The 23,057-nt window shown below is 42.9% G+C and overlaps 1 protein-coding gene across 1 annotated transcript; it reads right to left on the bottom strand.

Annotated features, from left to right (window-relative positions):
* Positions 1-758: 758 nt before the first annotated feature.
* Positions 759-22,604, bottom strand: NIPSNAP2 (nipsnap homolog 2). Its single transcript, XM_060259185.1, has 10 exons — positions 22,459-22,604; positions 16,529-16,668; positions 15,586-15,631; positions 14,159-14,253; positions 13,651-13,721; positions 10,321-10,461; positions 8,235-8,266; positions 4,368-4,462; positions 3,600-3,683; positions 759-3,118 (listed from the first exon to the last, which is right to left on the bottom strand). Exons 1-10 carry the CDS (start codon positions 22,545-22,547, stop codon positions 3,054-3,056), a joined length of 858 nt encoding a protein of 285 aa, XP_060115168.1. The 5' UTR covers positions 22,548-22,604; the 3' UTR covers positions 759-3,053.
* Positions 22,605-23,057: the final 453 nt, after the last annotated feature.

Raw genomic sequence — 23,057 nt, 5'->3', positions numbered from 1 at the left:
AACTTTAATGCCAGTAGCTCACAAAGTAGAATTTTTGCTCATAAGACTCCACAGCTTAGAGGGAACATTGCTTCTAAGTTAACTAAACTCAATGGGCTTTGAAGGGTGTAACTGCTTAGGACGGCATCACAGGTTTTCTTTCATGAACACAGCTGACAGCTAACCAACAGACCACGTTGCTCAAATCTACACGTATACTTCTACACCCACCCTTCAAAATTCCTGCTTGTGGCTCTGGCTCATACAACTTCAATGTTCTGAAAGGTGCAGTGCCTCACTCATGAGTAATAATATCCAATTGCTTAGCTGTAATAACTGTGGACCAACTGAATTCATCCTATGCCATCTTAAATCTGATGAAATTGGATCCACAAATGAAGATTCATGTTCTAACAGCTTGTACCTAAGATGTGAATGTAGAACTAGTGTCTTAATTTACACAGTATTGCTTCTCGGCCTTTTGGCTAAGATCAAGTGTGTAATTTACACAGTGATTTCCCAGCTAACTGAACTTTAAATTTGCTTAGGGTCCAAAGCTCCCTTTGCTCTCCTCCCAAAGCTCTCAAAAGCTTAATATCCTGAAACTCTTTTGGTCTCCAAGGTATTACTGGACTCAAATCTAACTGTTCTGCTGGAGACCAACACAGCTACCCTCTGAAACTATCTTTAAATTTGCAGCGTCCTAACTTGCTTGTGGCCAAATTGACCATCTTTGGGGAAACTCAAAATTCAGCATTATTGAAATAAATCCAATACAGTTATGCGAAAATCAAAAGGATTTTATTGACACATTCTGGCAGAAAACTCACTGAAATGTATAAAGTGGATGTTTTGTAGGCAACTGACACACAGTATATTGCACTGATTTGTTAGTCAACAGGATAATTATTTCAACGCACAGGATGTTGTTACAATTACAGACATCAACAAATCTCTGTTCTGAAGTAAAATTTAAAAAACCTCAGAAAACCAGACACAGGAGACACAGTGATTTTGCAAGTCCAGAGTGATTTAATAGGTTTCGGCCTGACATACCTTTTCAGAATGACCTTCTGCAGTTCAGGTTGTGAAACCACACAACTGGTTGCAATCACGAAAGCTTATTAAGTGAACCCTACCCCTGCCATACACTCTGGTTTGCTTCATGGCCATAGTTTAGGAGTGCTTGTAAAATTTTCACACCACTGATTTTGGTTGAGTTGATTTGAAATGTGTGGACTGCAGAGTTCTCAGATCTTATCACTCAGGCTGATTCACTTCCAAAGGCCAGAACGTCAAATCTGAATCTCGTCAAAATGTGACTGACTGCACATTATATCCCCAACACAATCCCCTGTACGAACTCCTCAACACTGCCTCACCTCCCAAAGGAAGAGTGGTGTCAACTGGGGGTGGTTTGCAGGCAAGAAGCAGGCAGGAGGGTACTTAACCCCTCTCCCTGAGCCCCATATTTTTGATGGAAACATGGATCTGGAATATGGGCTGGAGGACAGTTGCAGGTGGAAAAGTGGAAAGCAGGGAAGGAATTCAGAACACAGTAGAGAGGCAATGAGAAAGGTCTCCTAATATATACTGCACACAGACTCTGCAGTTCTGTTCTAATGCTGCGATCCTTTGCAGGCTTATTCTGGAGCAAGCCCCACTGAACTGTGGGATATTTTGGGGTACAAATACAATCAAGTGGTGTGAGAGCCTTCACCAAGAGCACTAAGAAGGGTGTATGGATTTTCTTTTTCTGTTCTAGGACATTACATCAATATCCATTATTCATTAACAGTGGCAGCAGTCAGAAACTGCCAGTCTACCACTTTCTAGTGCAGGAGGTCATGCTCCTCAGATCTGACATTTATGTAGCCATACCGGCCATCAACAGTTGGTTACATGTAACTTTGAGAAAGCCTGTGTTTGCAGGAACAGAAAAATCCACTAGATCATTCAAATTAAACACCCACATTTCTAGAGATGGCCATTCAAATTATGAATGGCTATTAGCTGACTACATGCTACATTCTCATAACCTTTATCAAGTCAAAAACAGCCAGTCTCTATCCTCAGCATAATCAAACCGCATACAAAGGACTGCACCCATATCAATGTGTTTTGCCTAGCAGCTTCCATGACAGGCCAGTTTTTACAAGCAGTGAGCACTCAAGACTTTCAACTGCTTTCCCCCGCAATCAAAATAACTTACCCACAGCCTGTAGCAATACAACCCAGGAGAAGATTTCCCAATTGACTTCTCTGATTGGCTAGGACAAAAAAGACAACGATATGGAGTGCTCACACTGTCCCCTGATAGTTGAATGGACACAGGGAAGAGAATCAGAGGTTTTAAAGGTTCCCAGTGAAGAGGAAAGCAAGGTGCCTGTTTGTTACTCCCTGCAAATCTGGGAAATGAGGGCAAAGGAATCAGAGAGGAAGGAGCAATCTCTCTAGCAGCTGTTTATGAAAGGCTGTGCCACACACACATGATCGAGAGCAAACATCCCAAAGGCCTTTAAACCTCTGGTTTTCCCTTCAAGTTTCAGATCCAGGATGGAACTGGGTAGATACAGTAACATTACACATCCTTAACAAGTGAGCCGACCAGGCAACAAATTTACTGGAGTGTCAGGAACAGAAAGAGCTATTTTTTTGAGGCAGAAAAAAAGCTCTGTAAGCTTGACAATTGACCATGATTCTGAAAAAAAGCAATGCAGAGGAATCCACTGGAGAAATCACCCCCCTGATTAAATACAGTATTCATTCAAGATATTAAAGCTCGTGCAACTAATAAAATGTGCGCGTTTTCATCAGCACCTGCTGGCTCTTGGAGCGTCTGGCTGTGTTTCAAATCATGGAGAGCCAGGTTATGTGACTGAACACTATATCTTAAATTATGGCCCTATGCTTTCCCCCAACACATCCCTCCTGCAGGGACTTTAAAAAAAAGAGAGGTATACAGTCCTTTTCAAAAATCAACATTTCTGTTGCCACACGCATTCTGTCAAATGAACTAAAAAGACATACTGGTCAGTTTAAATCTACAGGCAGATGCCATTCAATCTGTGACTTTACTGCAAAGGAGAAATCTTCAATGGTATCATAATTCTGGATTCCATTTCCTGAATTAGGGGCACTGGGAAAAAAAGAAGAAGACGAAGGCCTTGTTAATTCAAAAAGGCTTATGCAAAAGCTAAGCTTATGAAACATGGGTGGGACTTGATTACCACCAAATATGACACAAGTAAGCAGGAACTTCAAAATTTTCTAGGAATAGCGGCTGGCACACTTTCACCAGGTCCTCTAAACTTGGAAGATGCAGACAATGCAAATCAAGAGTTCTCTCATGCTGCCTGTGATCTTCCTGTGTGCTCTGTGCAAAGTGGGAATGGTGGAATTTTTAGGGCAATAGCAATCCCTTTGCCAGTCTTTGGAACAAACTACAAAGGAGTTGTGGCAGAGATTCAAGGGCAGAGTGGTGCAGGAATTCAAACACCCCATGGCCAAATCCCTCTGCTGGATATGAAAATATGAAATCTCAGAAGGGATGCAAGCAACACTTGAAATTCCCAGCAGGAATTGCATCACATCCAATTACAAGAGCAGCAAGTTGTTACCTGTGTAGTACACCAGCTCATCCCATCCAGGCTTGTGCCATGCAGAGTTTCTTGTGTCTTCTCTGGACTGAAGATCTTTGTAGGCTGCGAGTGTTAGAGGAAAAGAAACCAATGCCTTGATTCACATTTACATCCTCCTTTCAAACAGAGCTGAATACCACAGACAAGCAGATCTGTGGTCAGGTCTTCGTTATAGATCCTAAACTGCTTTTACTGCCATAGCACCACCCGCCCTTCCCCGTGGGTCTGCATCTCAATGAGGAGGCTTGAACCACACGTTCATGCACCAGTTTCAATTAACAGCTTGCAAATGACAAGATAAATTTGTAGGAGGGGCAGTACAAACTCTTTGTAAAGAGGAGTGCATACCCCTGATCTTGAAATGTTCAGATGCCAGAGTTATGGCCTGCTTCATCCCTTCCCAGGATGCCTCTTGTCAGCCATAGACAGAAGGACGGCTGCCTCCCTAGAAAGCAGAGCAGAGAAGCTCTCTGGGATATTCTCATGTCAGTTCAGTGATTCCCTTATGCATAAAGTGTGCACGGAGACTGCATAAGTAAAGTATGCCCTGCTAAATAATTTGTGGCATATGTAACACTGTTTGCCTTTCCCAGTCCCAAAAACAGTGATAAGAACATAAACAAAACCTGAGCTATCTTTTTTTTGGGGGGGGGGGGAATTATTGGGTGCCAACTGTATCCTTATGAGTTATAACTGCAAGGAGCGAGGGAAAGGTGTGCTTACCAAATCACACTGACACCAACTTACCCCAGAGATGATGAACCATATACAGCTGCCCAATCTGTGAAAAAAAGCCTCCAACGGCTTCTTCGTTGTCTTGCCGGAAACGAATGGCACGGGCCCTGAAAAGAAAAGACAGCTCTATAAAAACAGAACATGAGCTCTGGAGCTGAGATACCAAAGGCAGGCATAATTACCATTGCACCAGAATGCAGCAATGCCTTGGGCACCCCATAAACAAACAAACATCCAAAGCCCTCAATATTCCAAGTTTAATATTTCAAATTACTACAAGCCCATATTAATTTATTTTATTTTAGAGTACCTGGTATAATTTCAGCCAGCTCACTGTACACATACAGTATATAAAGGTTTTAATACATTCATTCTTTTATAGCCTTTATTACCCACGCTCAAAGGACAACCTTGTGTGTCTGGCTTCTATCCTTCCTATTTTGTGAATAAAGAAAGACTAAGACCGTTTTCGCACACAGCTTACCACGCGGTCACGTTCCTGTTCTCTCCGCAGAGTCTGTCGGATTTCCCATTATCTGCACCGGAGTTACAGGAAGTGCCGCGGCTTTTGCGTAGCAAACGTAAACTGGGTTTTAGCGGTTTACATTTGCTACGCAAAAGCCACGGCACTTCCTGTAACTTCGGTGCAGATAATGGGAAATCCGACGGACGCTGCGGAGAGAACAGGAACGTGACCCCGTGGTAAGCTGTGTGCGAAAACGGTCTAACTGTGCCATCATAAGCCGTGCAACCTCTTTGCAGTGTAAGTGCCTTTCCTACGGTTGCATTATAAATTCCTAGGATTTTTATTCTGATCTTGTAAATTTGAGCATAACTGTTCAAGCATCCTGGACCACTTAGCTCCCTGGCATTCTGAGCCATATGAAAATGCCTCTGACTGGGTCAGAACACAGATCTGTCTAGTCCAGCATTACCTCCAATGACTGGTATAGTGGCTCTTTAATGTCTTTCCAGGATACTTGGGAATTCCAGGGACTGAACCTAGTACCTTCTGTACTGAGTTTTGTTCCCTCTCAGGTCAGCAGGGCTGGTCTTCATTTGAACTGCCATGAAGCATTTACTTCAAATAACGGATTCTAGGGGTGACACAGTATTTTCCTAACTCCTGATCTCCATTTTTGCATTTTGTTAAAACACAACAACAGGACCATTCAGAGTTGGGGGTGACTACATATTTTGAATTTCTTCTTCAGTTTAAGTCAGCTCTGCTTGGGAGGAAATTATCAAATACTCAATTATCAGACTTGTATATGAACTACACAAAACCTTGTGTCATTCATCTTTAAAAAAAAATCTTGCAGAAATAGGTCTCATAGGGTAATTACAGATTGGCACTTTGGGCTGACTCAGAGACGGCTCTAAAATTGACCCAAAAAATCCTTCCGCACACGAACATCTGCTGCCCGTCCCCATCCCGTACTCACCCCATCCTCTGGCCTCTGCAGGCTAGCTCAAAAAGCTACCACTTCTGAAGTGGTAGCAAATTTCTAAGCCGACAGCCAGTTGCCCCGTTGTCGTCTAAAAGTGGAAATGCGCAAGCAAGGTGTCTTGGCGTGTGAAACTGCCAAGCCACCCCACGCTGCTGCCAGCTTTCCCCCCCTTAAAAACTGTCACGAGCGCTTGAGTGCATGAGCACTTAACTTATTTTTGGGGGGGAAAGAGTGGTCCAGCTTCTGAGGTACCTCCGCATGTGGAGGTGCCTGGCCACCTTGCAGACGGAATGCAGACGTTTCGCTGGGGAGCGTGTGGAGACTTCAGGCCAGCTCTTTTTCAGCCAGCCCAATTTGGGATGCCTCCCAACCACCCCAAACTGCCCGTCTGTTATCATCCATTTTCCCATTTTAAAGAACAGCAGCTGCTGCTTCCCAATTACAGTTTCTATGACAAAAATGAGTAAAAAACAACTGAGGAATTAAGAAAGTCTCAGCAAAAATATTATTTTTTAAGTTGATGGCTGAAGAGCACTTTCAGTAAACAGCAAGCTCTGAGAGCAGCTGTGACATTTTTCCCTTGTAGGGGTTCTTATCCTCCTGGATGTTCACCTTCTCTGTGTGTCAACAAATTCAATTAGCCAAACAAAGGGTGAGTGAGACTGCCATACAGGAGGACATTGCCCTGAGATGAAGTTTCAGGTCCGCACCTTACCAGCTTGTTCTAAAAACAGCCCAGCATTTTGGAAGGTTATTTACATTAAAGCATCAGTCAATGTACTGTGAAAGTTCGCCCATAACCTTCTGGCCAGATGTACATTATCCTTTCCAGGAACAAGTTCAAGGAAGACCATGGTTTGCAGCAGAAAAGGATGTGCACAGCACGGACAGGCTGTTGTCTGTGACATCATGAACCCCCATTCACCCTTGCTTCTAAAATGATTGCATTTGTGTTTTTAAAAGGGGGTGCGTGGACACATAATGAATTTTAAACTGAATCAGCAATATTGTTTGGAAAAAACATTAAAAGCAGACAGTCTGCTAGGATTGAGCAAGGCTGAAGACTGAAACAGCTCCTAAGTACATTTGGTTTTAACGAACCAAAGGCATGAGAAAGTTGTACTTATCCTGGAGGGAAGCAACAGCTATTTTAATATATGACATTTGCTTGCATCTTTTTTAAAAAGCTGATTTGGCCTGCACTTTGCAAAGCACCCACCCATTTATAGTTCTAATCTATGGTTTGCAAAGTCATGCCCACAGAGAAGCCTTCCCCTGGATTACAGTGGAACATCAGTCCAATGCAAATGCTGCAAACAGCTAAAAGATCACAGTTGCTTGAAGTACTACAAAATGGATTTATGGGATTGGAAACGAAGAGGCTGGCTGGGCATATCCTAAAAAGAGCCACATCTAACAAGCAATTCAGCAATCCTAGCAAGAAGGTTCGCCATAAAACAAGTGACTTGATGGCACTTAACACACACAAACGCACAAATAGGCACTTGGAAAACAAACACCTGGGATGTGGAGCAAGTGCAAGGAGGACAGAAAGAAAGTTAAGCCAACATAAAGCCTGCTCAGAACAAGTATGCAACAACCATGACAAGACAGACAGTTATGAATTATTTGGAAAGGAACTGAAAACAAAACACAAATATCATGACATCACTAAACTCAGCTATGATATGGAGAGCAATTATATGACTGCATTTAGAACAAGCGTTCTCAACCTGGGGTCCTTGGACCCCCAGGGCATCTGTGCACAGAATTCAGGGGGTCTGTGAACTTGGATGGCAAAAACGTATGTCTTATTTTCACTAACCTTTAACTGAAATTTAGCACTGCCTACAATTATGAATGTAGGCAACAAACCCCAGTACTACTAGCAGCACCTGTGACCCTGTCACCTATAGAGATATTTTCGTATCACATTACAGTTGTTGCACATATCTTGAAATATCATTTACACTCGTCACAACTTCCAAAGGGTCCGTAGGGTTCACAAGAAACCCAAACGAGTCCATGGCACAAAAAATGTTAAGGCCCCCTGGTTTAGAAAGAGGTAACGGCTACTAGCTTGATTAGACAGGCTGAGGAGTCTTGGTTTATCAAGAGCTTATTAGTAACCACAATGGCTAAATTCTTCATGTTGACAGGCACTGTATCTCTGAATACCAGACAATGGAGACAGAAAAAACATAGTCATCATTTTCAAACCCTGCTTGCGAGTTTCTAAAGGAATATGGCTGGCCTCTGTTGAAGGCAGAATACTAGATTAAATGGACATTATCAAATCTGGCAAGGCAAATAATATATTCTCAGAAAGCTCCTTCCAGTACATTCTTACCACTAGAATGCAATACATAAAGGCCTGCTTTGCAGGTAAGTCTAGGATGCCTTATGTAATATAGTGAAGGACACTTACCAGTAGTTTCCCCACTCAATCATTGTTCCAGGCTGAAAGAAAAAGAAAAGATGCAACTAAATCCTAAAACCAGACTTCCTCCCTCTGTTTCCCAGGTTGGGACGAGAACACAGGCTGTCCCCTTTAACTCTACAAAACCTTTCACATTCTATTCAGTGAATAAAAAGATAATTCAAGAGACCAGCAACAAGTACACTTCCACTACAGTTGGCCATCTGACCACTCAAAAAAGATTTGGTCAATGGTATGGTTTCATATCGTCAAATATGATCAAATTATGGTGAAATATTTTTGAAATATTGAATTTTTAAAAAGACACAAATGATACTGTAGTATTTAGCAGGTCTCATAGTGATGCTAGTTATAAAACAATTAATTAACTAGCACTGCAAAACACTGACTTTGTTTATAATTGTACTGTATTATTCTAACTTTTAAAAATATTAGGTAAGGTTTTTTATAAATGTGAACAAGTCTTCTCCTTGGCCATTATCTTAGAACATCAGGATCAGCCTGCAGTTACATTTGTTGTTTTTTTAAAAAAGTAATTAGAACAGAAATAAAATACAACTTTAGCAAAAATTAGAAAATTGTCAGTTTTTAAAGTTAGTTGTGCCAACTTGGTAGCTGGGCTGTGAGGCAAGCAGCCCTAGGTAACAGGGAACACCAAAATGAAATGTAAATGAGAAGCTGCCATCTATACAGAGGCAATGACTATTTTTTTTAAAGAGGGAAATATTTGACAGTATTTGAGTACAGGTAAATAACAAGAGATCACTTAATAATACTTGATGATCTGTCAATTGACCCAGTAAGCCAACAGGAAACAAAGAGTGAGTATAAATGGGCAGTTTTCACAGCAGAAAGTAGTAAGCAGAGGGGTACGACACGGCTTGGTACTAGGTCTTTTTTTACTTATTCATTAATTGAGTCGGGAGTAAGCAATGAAGCGGCTCAGTTTGCAGATGACACTAAGTTGTTCAGGTTGGTGAAAGCCAGGGAGGACTGTGAGGTGCTCCAGAGGGATCTCTCAAAGCTGGATGAGTGGGTGTCAACATGGCAAGTGAAGTTCAACATGGGCAAGCGCAAAGTAATGCACGTTGGGAGTCAAAAATCCCAACAATAAATACACATTGATGGGGTCCAAACGGACAGTAACTGACCAGGAGAGATCTTGGAGTCATGGTAGGTAACTCCCTGAAGATGTCGACTCGGTGTGCGAATGAAATAAAAAAGGTAAATGCTATGCTGGGAAGTATTAGCAAGGAGATTGAAAACAAAACAGCCAATATCATAATACCCCTGTATAAATTTATGGTGCAGTCTTATTTAGAATACTCTGTACAATTCTGGTAGCCATGCCTCAAAAAAGATATTATAGCACTGGAAAAGGTGCAAAAATGGGCATCTAAAATGATTAAGGGGATAGAACACTTTTCCTATGAAGAAAGTTTAAAGAGGTTAGGGCTCTCAGCTTGGAGAAACGATGACTGAGGGGTGACATGACAGAGGTTTACAAAATTACGGATGGGAAAGAGAAGGTAGAGAAAGAAGTACTTTTCTCCCCTTTTCACAATACCAGAACTCGTGGGCACTCAATGAAATTAACAAGCAGTAGGTTTAAAACAGATTAAAATAAGTACTTCTTCACCTAGTGAATAATTCATTAAGGGCTATTCTTATGTTCTTGGCAGTAGTAAGAGTCCACTCAGGAATACTATTTAGTGAACGTAGCTTTTGCCTGTTTAAAAGGCAGAACTTCCCACAGAAAACCAGCAAATAAAGAACCAATGATGCAGCACGATCTCTGTCACCAGCATCTAGTAGTAGCCAGGCTGCCCTGTACTCTACCAGTAACAGCCTTTGAACAATATTTAAGGGCAGGTCTATATAGAGTGTGTTGCTGGAGTACAGACTGACTTTTAAGCCCTAACTTGCGAATAACTGAATCCTGTTACCTTGGTAAAAGAGAGACTCATTTCGGAGGAGTGGATGATTTCTGAGGAGTGGATGATTTCTGAGGATAGGACAGTTTTCATTTTTTAAAAAATATATATATATTCTATAAATCTAAAAAGCCACTCACACGAAGTTGGTAAGACCTCAGTTCATAGATATTGGGGCCTGCCCTGGGAACCGGTTCATTCCAGAAACTGAACTCCAGCAGCAGCTGATTCTTGCGTGAAAGAAGCATATTCCCCCTTGCTTTGCGAAACTCCATGAACTCCTAAAAAACATTCAGAGTGCAAAAGTGTAACAGCAGGTTGCTGTGTGTGCTTATTAAAAACTAATGCAATGCATGCTATTTAGTTCCTGGGCGTTAACATTTTAAAACTTGAATTCTTCTAAATCTAATAGTGTATCTGATACACAAATTTTGAGACGCCTGGTTGAAGTACGACCAGGGAAGGGGCTATGGCTCAGTGGCAGAGCATCTGCTTGGCATGCAGAAAGTCCCAGGTTCAAGCCCTGGCATCTCCAGTTGAAAGGATCAGGTGGGAGGTGATGTGAAAAACCACAACCTGAGACCCTGGAGAGCTGCTGCCAGTCTGAGTAGACAATACTGACTTTGATGGACCAAGGATCTCATTCAGTATAAGACAGCTTCATGTGTTCAAGTCAAATTCTTGCAACAATTATACATTAAAAATTCAGGAGTCAACAAAATTCTTTTTTCAGAATTGATCGCCACTAAAGGCCAAAGCAGAAGCAATGGCTATGAGAACTCCACACATATGTATTTATGTGTAAAGCAGGAGGGGGGGGGATCTTACTTTTTATAGAAGCCAGAACATGCAGGTGCTTTAATTATTTCTAGCCTTCTTGCATCAGAGCTGGTTTGGGAGGGAAACGTTTATGAATGCTGAAAAGCAATGAGGTAAAGAGGGAGCAGGAACAGGATTTAACCACACTTGCATGATCTGTTTTCTGTAAAAAGTAGACACCCCCCTCCACAATTTAATGTGAACAAGAGGGCATATGTATAAATACACATTGATTTCCTCCCCCCCACCCCCCAAAAAATCAGATTTAGTTGGATCCTAACTGAATATTGGGACAACACAAGTGCATTCATCAGAAGAGGGAGAACAGGGTGGGCTGCTTGATTTTGTAATAGATTCAGGTGGGTTTGGCTGGTCTGAAGCAACAGAAGAAAGTTTGAGTCCAGTGGCACCTTTAAGACCAGCAAAGTTTAATTCTGTGTATAACTTTTCATGTACATGCAAACGAAAGATTATACCCAGAATTAAACTTCGTTGGTCTTAAAGGTGCCACTGGTCTCAAACTTTGTTCTATTGGTTTTGTAATGTAACGGCAAAATATCTCCATACAAAAGCCCACCCTTCTTTCTTTAATGCACAGAACAAAAAATGATGACAGCAAATGTGTCCTGTATGCAGCAAAAGTCAGGGACTACACACTGCTAACCTCAACCAGAATGAAGCAGCCAATGCCCCAAAGCAAGCGTGAAGTTACAAAAAGTAACTTCTACACGATGCTTCAGTGACAATATCAAGGTATATAACAAACTAACCCAAAGATGTGGATCCTTACCAACATCATGACAGTCAGTTTCATAGAAGCAAAACTTTTAAGTTAACAGCTCGTCTCCATGACAGGTTACAGCAGGCTTAACTCGGAAGAAGATGGAGTAGAAATTTCCTGGCAGTAGCCAGGACAATGCAATGTTGGGCTTTCAAAAGAAGTATAGTGTCTAGATCATGTGAAGTGATGATATCACTTTATTCTGCTCTGGTTAGACCTCACCTAGAGTATTGTGTTCAGTTAATATAGAGGATGGTGCAGAGTTGTTTTCTATTGCCCCAGAAGGTTGGACCAGAAGCAACAGGTTATAATTAAATCAAAAGAGTTCTGACAAAGTATTAGGAAGAAGTTCCTGACCGAGTGTATCCTCAGTGAAACAGGCTTCCTTGGGAGGTGGTGGGCTCTCCTTTTTTTTAAACAGAGGCTAAATGGCCATCAGACAACAATGCTGATTCTGAACTTAGGCAGATCATGGGAAGGAGGACAGGAAGGTTTGCATCAACACTTAGTACTCAAGGTCAATGTTCCCTCTAAGCTGCAGAGTCTTGCAAGCAAAAATTCTACTTTGTGAGCTACTGGCATTAAAGTTGTGAGCTACTGCATAAATTAGTGTGCTCTGAGGTCATCCTTCCTGAGCTAAGACAACAATGTGTGAGCTGGATGCTAAAAATCTGTGAGCTAGCTCATGCTAACTCAGCTTAGAGGGAACACTGCTCATGACCCTTTCTTACATGCCTGGGGAAATGCTGTTTGCAACTTTGGAGTGAGGCAGCAATTTTTCTCCAGACCAGTTTTGCAAGGATCCTAGAGGGTGGGGTTTTTTTTGTCATCTTCTGGGCATGGAGCTGGTGTCATTGGAGGTGTGTGGGGGGAGATATTTGTGAATTCCATCATTGTGCAGGGGGTTGGACTAGATAACCCTGTAGGTCCTTTCTAACTATATGATTCCATGATTTTCTTCACAGGAAGACTAGGTGACGCTTCAGGTAGCTGCTTCTAAGTTTCCATTTAGTTAATAAACTTTCTTATTGCCTCTTGCTAATCTCATGACAAAAGAAAGTCCAAAGGCCTCTCACACAGTCAGCATGTATCTATCCTTTTAAGTGGGAAGAAATGAGTGCCTATCAGACTCCTTCTGAATCAAAGTACAATGAACTGGAGCAACAGCAATGCAGGCATCACTGATCAAGCCTGGCCTGGAAGTTTTCACAGCAGTCCACTGAAGAGGACTGGAAAGGAGTGAAGAGCTTCCCTCCTTTTGCCATCTGTTCCTTAATTATTTATTGCATAATTTACATTTGATGATGTCTCATCTTAACATCACTGAAAGTTAGTGTACTTTCAACACCAACATACCATGCACAGTTTATGCCGGGGTGGCCAAACTTGCTTCAAGTAAGAAACACGTAGGATAAATGTCAGGAAGGAAGGAAAATAGATGGGAGAGGGAGGGGAGTGGTGGAAAGAAAGCAACTTTAACTTTAAATGCATTCTCCAAGCTGCTGGCTGGCTTGGTTTGCAGAAGTGATTTAAAGAGACAAATGCTTTTTCCAGGCCAACCAACAGAGCGGAGGGAGCTTTGAGAGTCGCACAATATGTGTGAAAGAGCCACATGTGGCTCCTGAGCTGCAGTTTGGCCACCCCTGGTTTATGCAATGATAGCAGGGAGTAAGACTCCATGGCTCTTGTTTTTCAAACCACCTGGCAGCCTTGGGAAACCCAGAGTTCAAACTTTGCAGTTTAAGTTCCACTAGAAGATGCTTCCAGCAGAGGTCATACTATCTAAACTAAATCCCACTGAAATCAGCAGTATCACCTAATTCTGAACAGGGTGGCACTGATACAGGTCCAGCTTTGTACTTGGCCTTACCTTGTCAAGTCGAAGCTTACTCATGACCTCCGTAAGGGCTGGGTAGCCTCCCTCATATCGCCAGAGGTGGACTGGAATCAAAACGGGCAAGTTTAAAAGTTCTCTCCTCTTTAGAGAGACACTCAACTGGCTCATTCTGCCCACCTCTTTCCCTCTGCTTCAGATGGGTTTCAGTTCCAGACCTCTAGCTTCCACATGAGTGGATAAACCACTTTGCTTTCTTTCTGGGCCCATTAAGACCACTAGAGGTCTCAAGACAGGAAGCCATGCTAAAGGCCTGTTTTCTGAACCACCCACAACTCCCCTGAAAGGCTTCTGAGCTTTGGTCACCTGGTGTCTGACTTTGCTCTATGCCCCACCCTCTCTGGCTCATTACCCACTGGCTGCCCCTTGACTCCTGGACCTTGCTCAGAGACCCATAAGTTCTCAGCCCAGCTAGAACAGAACACCTGTCGCAAACACACATCACGGGCACAGTTGCAGGTTCTGTTGTACATCTATCTCCTACCAGCCTGATCTTGCTCTCCGTACCACGTGTTCCACGTCCCCACCAGTGTACATGGATACTCCTTCCCTTCGTGGATCTTTGGCAGCACCTCTTTACTTTAAAAAAAGAGAAACATACACATCATGTTGAATTTCCTTCACTATGAGCAATCCTTAGAGAAAAATCATAGCACTCTCACCTGATATAAACATTCCGTTTTAAAAACTGCTACCAAAACGGAAAATAATAATAATAATAATTTGAATGGAGGAATTATTTTAGAATGAAAATTCTAATGCACTAGACAGGAAGCTTCTTCACTGTGCAGCACAACCTGATGCATGTTTGCTCAAAAGTATATCCCACTATGCTCACTGGTTTTCATTCAGCTAAATCTAGAACAGACTGCAATTTTAAGGAGAGACGTCTTCTAAAAATTCCTCTGAGATAGCTCACTTCTTGAGTGACTTTGAGCCAGTCTCTCTCTTTCAGCCTAACCAAGTTTACAAGTGTCTTTTCAGGGTTTCTCTCATCAGTTTAGCTGCTACATGACTACATAACTACAGATCCAAAGCCCCTTGTGCTACTCTCTGGGTTAAAAAACAGCCAGAGAAGCTAGCAAAGATCCCACATCACAAATCCCTGTACAAAGCTAGCTGAGGGATATCTACATTGGTTGTTCTTGGTTGTACTTGGCTACACATCAAAAGCCCTGTTTTTATAACCACTTCTGAATGCTGCAGTCCTGAATGTCATTTTTCTAACCTTGAAGAAAAAAACTGCCTCAGCTGTGCTAATTTTTGCCCACATAATGGACATAATATGAGGGGCCGGACAGGAAACCCTAGACAAACTGATTTCATTACACTCAAAAGAGCCACAGTGTTCTAATCTTCCTTCTTTTAAACAAATTTATAGTATTATTATTTGCATCATCAATGTAAGAACACAAAAGTTTATTCTTTTTAAAGAATACAAAAATACAGATCCCTGTTTCCTAAAATTTGACACAAAAAGGGGAGGAAAACCAAGGAGAAGATAAATATTTAATTCAGTTATATGTATTCAGTCTGAAGCTTCAAGTTTTAGTAGAGAATTTTAAGAGGTTTGCCAAAAGCTTCACAGAAAAGGTGGGGTTTGAGGAGAGATCTGAAAGAGGCAGGTAGCATCAAGCAGATGGCCCGGGAAGTGATTCTAGTCATAAATCATAGCTTCTAGCTTCATATCGGCTGCAAATTCCTTGATTCTTTTGTTTCTTCCTTCCTCTTCCTTATTATTCTTCCTCACCATCTAAATCAGGGCTGCTAGCTCCTTGGGGGCAGGGACCTGTTTTTTCAAAAAAACTATGCTACTTTATAAAGCACCATACACATTTGTGGCACTGCATAGCTAATTATAAGACTCCAGTTTAAAATCCCCAAGGCACTTAATACAACACCAAGACTTACCAAAGCTGGTTGTAGGAGTCTAGGCATTCTGGTTTGACATTGTGAACTGAAACAGCAACAGTCAACAACAAAGGTATAAAGTAAGAAATGATGCCAGGGCTGTCACTAGTTTGAGTACTAACCAATTAAATATGCATGAATTTGCAGGTTTTATTTTATTTTTAGTATATTTCTATTCTGCCCATTCCCCGTAGGGCTCAGGGCGGAGTCCAACATAATAAAGTGATAAAATACAATAAAAACATTTTATAAACAGACAGCTCAACAGCACTCAGAAAATTTACCATATCATCATAATAGTGCCCAGCCTGGCCATCTCACATCATGATAAGATGTTATCCCATAGAGATGGCAGATATTATTCCATTTTATAGCACAGATGACAGTGCTGACAGGAAAGGCCAACCAAATCAAGAATAGATGCCTGCAGCCTCAACTAAAAGCCTGGTGGAACAGTTCCATTTTATAGGCCCTACGGAAGGCCCCGAATCTCTGCAGGGAGCTGATTCCACCAGGTGGGAGCCAGGACTGAAAAAGCCCTGGCTCTAGTTGAGACAAGGCAGGCATCTCTTGGGCTGGGGACGGCCAACACATGTTGGGAGGCTGAATGTAACGACCTCCTGGGCATATGTGGGAGGAGATGGTCCTGCAGGTATGAATAAAACAGGAGTTCAGAAGAATAAAACAGGCGTTCAGAAAAAAAGGGACATTGTTTTTGAGAATGGACTATTCAGGAAAGGTAATATTTTCTCTGTGTGTGAGAGAACAGGAAATATACCCAGCACCCAAGAATCTGTACCTACTCACACAGAAATAATCAACCTTTGAAAAATCTGCTACCCAATTAATCAGGGGCACCATTTTAATCAATGAAAATATTTTAAACAATTAAAGTTTCGTTCCAAATAGACAAATTAACTAAACACTTCAAGCCGTGACTTACACTGTAATTTATAGAGACTGCTGGTCTCCCTTTTGGCTAAGAGATTGGAGTGAGCATCTTTCCTGGGATCAACTTTGCGGACAAACAATGATTTTAACCAGCTATCTTCACCGGATCTGTTACTGGATGACACCAGGCTCCTGCAAGTTAAAAAAAAGATAGCGTTAAAACAGTATTCCTGCTACTTGATTATATTTTGTTCATTATCTTTAGATTTCACAGTCCGTTTGTGGATGGTGCTGAACACCATTTTGTGAGTCCTTTTGGTATGTCTAAAGAACATACGGTCTGGGCCATCCTGAGCCTACTTTTAAACCATCACTAACTATATGTGGAAGTCAAGGACACATTGCTCTGACTTGGATAGCCCAGGTTAGCCTGATCTTGTCAGATCTTAGAAGTAAAAGGTTGGCCATGGTCAGAATTTGTATGAGAGACCACCAACAAATACCAGGGTCACTAGGCAGAGGCAGGGAATGGCAAACCACCTCTGAACATCTCTTGCCTTGAAAACCACCTGAGGGGATCGCCATGGGTCGGCTGCTGCTTGATGGTCAGGAAAAGAGACATATTATCCCGCAGCAGACAGATGGTGCATCTTTGTCCCATCTTGTGGAAAGAGCATAAGTAAACGCTTAAAAATGTACATGCTGACTCAAGGTTATCTGAATGATGAAAGGATTAAACACCTGTTCCACTGCAAGCGCCCATGTCCTAGACAAAAGAAAGATGTGTCCTACAGGATTCTGACACTGTGTCGAAATACAACCGGAACAACAAAAGAATGATGGCACTACCAAATCAAAGGGTCAAAATATGGCTGTTTCTATAGGTCTTACTATAGTTTACCTATCAACAAATCTGTCACCTTTTGAGTGCCACTAAGGGTGGCAAAACGGAATGCAGACAGATCTAAGCTGAGGGTGCAAGTTGCCCTGCACAAGCCTCAGAATGAAAGCTCTGTGACAGCATGTTGTAAGTCTCATGTCAACTATTGGGACATGTCTGATGTCTAGATTTCCTACTTCAGGCTCTAAAATACCTGGTCATAAATTTATAAATATCAGTTAGCTAGAAAAGTCACTTAACAAGCTAAGGCCTTACCCCAGCAGGCGCTACAGTTGTAGGAAAACCATGGTTTACCAATACAAACTGAGAAAACAGGCATTTGACACTGCAGTCCTAAACAAATTTATGCCCTCCTAAGTTAATTGGTATCAGTGGGCTGAAAAGGGTGTTAACTTTGTTTAGGATTCCACCACATGTTACCTTTTAATGAAATATAGGGCAGAAGGGAGTAAATCAGCACACAAGTCATTCTGAGACAATCTTACTGTTTAAAGCTTTGAGTCTTATTCATATTATCCAACTTTTCTGCAGCATAACTATCTATGCTGTGTTTCAATACAGCTGGCACAAGGCTAAAAGATAGACGTAGAAAAACTCTCTCCCACTATCCAAATTTGCAAACAGTGTTTTCGTTATCTTGAAGAACCCACTTTTATCTCTTTTCCCATGGCCTAGAGTGCATGACTTTTTTTTTAAACCTTCCATGCAAGATAGTGAGGATTATATGATGTTTACAGAGATTGCTGAAGGTAAAAGTGAACACAGCATACATCCTTGTTGACAGGTTTAGTGTAGGGAATGATTCGGGAGGTTACTGGTTCAAATCTATCTGATCTTGGCCACATATTCACTAAGGGATTTTAGCAACATTGTCTGTCTAGTATCTAGGAGCTCAGAGAAATGCACATTGTCCTCCCTTCCTTATTTCAGCCGCACAACACTGTGAGGTAGGTTAGGCTCAGTGAACGTGTCTGGCTCAAGCTGAAGTCCCTCTCTGTCACTCTCAGTCCCCTGGTCTGCAATATGGAATAATAAGCAGGTGACCCGCAATGACCATCTCATTTACCCCCACTATTTCCTGTTTCCCTTCCCCGGCAGCCCCCATAGCCTCTCCCTTATTCTTGCTTCCTTCCCTCCTTCACCTCCAGCCCACCTACCTTTAGTTCCCCCCCTCCTCCCATCTTTAGCTTTCCCTCATTTTCTCTCCAGGAAAACTCTGGTTAAATTGCAGAAGTCATGTGCTGCCTGCCAAGCCTGGGTTGCACAATACCAACAGGGCCCAAGCAAATTATGAGTTGAGACTCACTGTCAGGTGAGTCTTCCACTCAGAAGACATGACATACAGGGTGGAGGACATTTTCAAGGCTATTGGCCTCCTAGTCTACCCCTGACCCCTGCCATGACTTTGCTTTACAGAAACCAAAGCTTGGAAAGCTCTGCAATATTGTTGTGGTGGCCTAGCCACACCCAAAAATGGTCACTTTCTTAAAGCTGCAGGTGTTGTTTTTATAACTTTTTGAAATTTTAATCCCGATTAAAAAAATTTTTTCTTTCAGATTTTTCTGCAAACCAGGAATTTTCTCCGGGATTGTACAGAAACTCCCTTATGTCTGTTTCTGTTTGTCTTGACTATTTGAAGGAGAGCTCCTTGATCCTCTATGATCAAGCTTGATTTTGAAGTTACTACTTTGTTCTTAGGGTTATACAAAATAGGAGAGTTTTTAGTCCTTCTGTCTGTCTCTGTCTCCATTCTAAGTTTTAAAAATCCATATTCTATGGCTCAATTTGAAATGAGATATAAGACTGGCTTGCCTTACAAGGTTGTTGTTAAGACTGCTGTGAGAATGTGTCAAAGGACTCTGAAGAATGAAAAAGCTATAGAAATAGTAAATATAATTCCTAGCAGAGCATATGCCCAAGGGTGGTCAATCACTGTCTGCTAAATACATGGCACCGGATGGCTGGTCTTTTTTTTTTATGTCTCACTTAAACATTTGACTCCTGAACATTCGCTTCCAGGAAACTGACATGTTTTTCAGTTCAGTTTGGTTTGTTGTCCTCCTGAACATAGATCCAAGCACTTTTGAGAACAGAAGGAAACATATACATCAGTTAGAGCCAATACAAACAATCCCTTGTCCTTGTGTCTCTACAATGATTTGCCTCAGTTTTTCAACTGCAAGAGCAAACAAAGCCACTTCCTGCATTAAACTTCTGACTCCATTTGCAAGAAAACATATTATTTTTATTGGTTTGTCCAAGACTTATAACAATAATTTTAATTTATATCCCGCCCTCCGCACTGAAGCAGGCTCAGGGTGGCTTACATAACATAAAATACGACATTACAATGGTACAATAATAAAACACCTCAATTATATAACAGTTATTCCTCAATTAAATATACAATTACAATAAAACCATCAATTAAAACAACAATTTAAAACCACAGATTAATTAGGTGCTACGATTTTAGTGTAACATAGCTTTGGATGACGATGGATTCCACATTAAAAAGCCAGCTGGAAGAGGATGGTCTTGCAGGCCCGGCAGAACTGGTTAAGGTCCCACAAGGCCCGTACCTCTTCTGGTAACTGGTTCCACCAGTGGGGAGCTGTAGCCAAGAAGGCCCTCTCCCTTGTCATTTTCAATTTTGCCTCCTTCGGCCCGGGGATTTTCAGCAGATGTTTCCCCAGATGTTCTCTGGGGAACATATGCGGAGAGACGGTCCCTAAGGTAGGCAGGTCCTCGGCCATATAGAGCTTTAAAGGTAATAACCATCACCTTGTAACAAATCCGGTACACAATTGGCAGCCAGTGCAGTTCCCGCAGCCTAGGCTGTATGTGCTCCCACTTAGGGAGTCCCATTAACAATCTGGCCGCCGCGTTCTGCACTAGCTGCAGTTTCCGGGTTCGGCACAGGGGCAGCCCCATGTAGAGGGCATTACAGTAGTCTAACCTCGAGGTGACCGTTGTGTGGATCACTGTTGCCAGGTCATCACACTCCAGGAACTGCCTCGCCCGCCTCAGATGAAAAAAGGCGGATTTAGCAGTGGCTGCTATATGGGCCTCCATTGACAAGGAAGGCTCCAGTAGCACCCCCCAGACTTGATATAGGAAGGCAACAGAGACAATATATAAATAGTAAGGGACATCCTCACCTGGGCGTGTACCACATACACAGTGTATATTATCAATCAGGGCATGACCTGACCATTCTGACTCCCAGCACTACTACTTTTAAACTATCAGTATATATGGAAGTTATGGACACATTGGCCTGACTTGCACAGCCCAGGCTAGTCTGAGCTCATCAGATGTCAGAAACCAAGAAAAGTCAGCCCTGGTTAGTATCTGGATGGGAGCCCTCCAAGAAGTCCAGGGTTGCTTGCTGTAAAGAGGCGGGCAATGGCAAGTCGCCTCTGTTCATCTCTTGCCTTGAAAACCCTATAGAGATGGCTGTGATTTGATGACACTCAGAGTGTTCTGATTTTCCCCAAAATTTGTTTTCCTCCCAGGAAAAAAAGAACAAAACCAGAAAATAATCTCCCCCCCCAAATAAAAACCCTCCTACTTTGTATAATCCTAAAAACAGAGCAACAACGTCACAATCAAGCTTGATCTTCACGTAGCACCAAGGAACTCTCCTTAAAATAATCAACAAATACCACTGGATATTTTTTGTGAGTTGTCTTAAGCCCTCCTGAGGTGGAGGAACATATCCTGCTTGAATAACAATATTTAAACTGTTTTTAATTGTACTACAGTAGCTTATGGTTTGAAAGGTGAAAAAATGTTCAGGGGAGAAATAAAAATGTATATTGTTAGGATTATTTTTCTCAACCTCATTTGAACGGCCACTTGAGAGACTGTTTCTTAAGAAAAAGTTTCAATAACTTTTTGTCCACGGATAGACTCTTAAACCAGAAATGTAAGTACATACATGTTAAATTCTAGTCTCCATCAGCAATGGCCTGTAGATACTTTCTAGCTAGAAATATTTTCTTTTTCCTTCTTTGCCAAAGAACCAAAGAGCAGACAAAACAATGCTAATTTCTGCAAAATCCCCATCACTGATGACAGGATTGTTCTTTTATCTGTCTTAAACAGAGGAAGAGGGGGGAAATTTATTTGGACCAAGAAAAGGAGGCATGTTTGGATACAGAAGAAGTTCCTGTTGGAAAGTGTACATATGTTTGTTGTTGTTTTTTTAAAGATACCAAGTGGCAAGAGACCAGGGATTTGGCTATTATGCAGCTTCCAGAATGGGGGATTGTAGGTGGGTGGGGGGGGAATAGCAGACAGAATAAATCAGACATTTGGAACAGGTTGCAAGAACATCGAGAACAGGTTGCAAGCTACTGAGAAAGTGGGGTTGGGGACACAGAGAAGATGTGCGGATAGCGAAAAGTGGAAGGATCCGTGAAAAAGAGCGGCAAGTGGGGAAGATATAGCCCAATTCAGTGTAGAATCCGGCTTGTCTATGTTCACTAGTGGTTAAGCCACCCCAAACAGACAGAGGAGAGATTTAACGTGCGTATAAAGAATGGGAGATTAGCCACTGGGGCTGCCACCCCTCCAGCTATGGGGTAAAAGATCTAGGCAGGAGCTGTCAAGTGGGATTTGCACACTTCCGCTTGCTCATGGCCTCAGGAACACTCCCCCCCAAGTATGTATCTGAAAGAGATGAAGAGGAGAATCCTCACAGGGAGCTGTAATAACTGGGGGGGGGGGGGGGGGGAGGAAGCACGGGATTATACATTGTCCAGCATAATTCACTTTTATTTAACACATTTTTATGCCGCTTTTCCATCCGTTGCAGGATTCCCTCCCCTTTTGTGGCGACCAGATAGGAGAAAGAGACTATCCAGCAGAACATAAGCGCGAATGACGCTCCTCCCCCTTTTCCCTTCTCCCTGGGGAGGCAGGCGGGAGAACCCCCCCCCCGGCGAGGCCTTGACCTTGAGGGTGGGGGAAGGAGGCGGAGATCCGACCTTGCCCCCTCTCGCGCGCGCCACCCCCTTCCCGCCCTTTTCTGCCCCCGTGCCTCCCTCCCCCTCCACCCCCGCGGCTGCCCTCACCTGAGGAAAAAAAGGCGGGAAGTGGCCCCCTGCTCGGAGAAGGGGCGGAAGCGGGCCCCGCTCCCCCGCAGCAGCGCCCCGGCCGCCATCTTGACCACCTAAGCGAAACGCGGGGGGAGGGGGGAGAGAAGGGAAGGGGGCGCAGTGTGCCCCGGCAGCCGCTAGAGGGACCTCCTTGAGGGAAGAATGAGGACGGGAGGAGAAGTAGGAAGGGGGCTTCCCAGCAGGCCTGTAGCCACAGGGGGGCCTGTGAGGGCACTGCCCCTGACTGGAGGCAGGCGAGCACCGTGCACTGCAGCTGCAAAAGCAGCAGGGAGGGAGGCGGAGGAGTAGGAGGCAGAAGAAGCCACATGGAATGGGCTGGGGGGATGGCTAGAGCTGCTGGCCGCAAGGTGCCAGGAAGGGGGTGAGGGAGGAGGTGGAAGAAAGCCTCCCTGCTTGCATGCAACATGCAGTCCCCTTCTTGTCTCCAAAGTTTTAGGGTTGTCTGCCTCGGCCACTTTCAGAGCCTCCAGCTTTTGCCCCTGCCCAGCAGTGGATTTGAAAGGGTGCCCCCTGACTTTTTAAAATCCTGGCTATGGCCCTGTTTCCCAGCCTCC

The sequence above is a fragment of the Heteronotia binoei genome, chromosome 18 (assembly GCF_032191835.1).
Source record: "Heteronotia binoei isolate CCM8104 ecotype False Entrance Well chromosome 18, APGP_CSIRO_Hbin_v1, whole genome shotgun sequence".
NCBI lineage: Eukaryota > Metazoa > Chordata > Lepidosauria > Squamata > Gekkonidae > Heteronotia > Heteronotia binoei.
The sequence above is the reverse complement of the archived record's forward strand: the minus strand, read 5'-3'. Positions and strand labels throughout refer to the sequence as shown.

Coding starts and splice junctions, on each gene's coding strand:
- NIPSNAP2 (XM_060259185.1), bottom strand. CDS start 22,547: ATGGCGGCCGGGGCGCTGCTGCGGGGGAGCGGGGCCCGCTTCCGCCCC. Junction 14,254..15,585: donor GACTCCTACAACCAGCTTTG/GTAAGTCTTGGT, acceptor CTTTTTTTAAAG/TAAAGAGGTGCTGCCAAAGA. Junction 3,119..3,599: donor TGAGCTGGTGTACTACACAG/GTAACAACTTGC, acceptor TTTTTTTCCCAG/TGCCCCTAATTCAGGAAATG.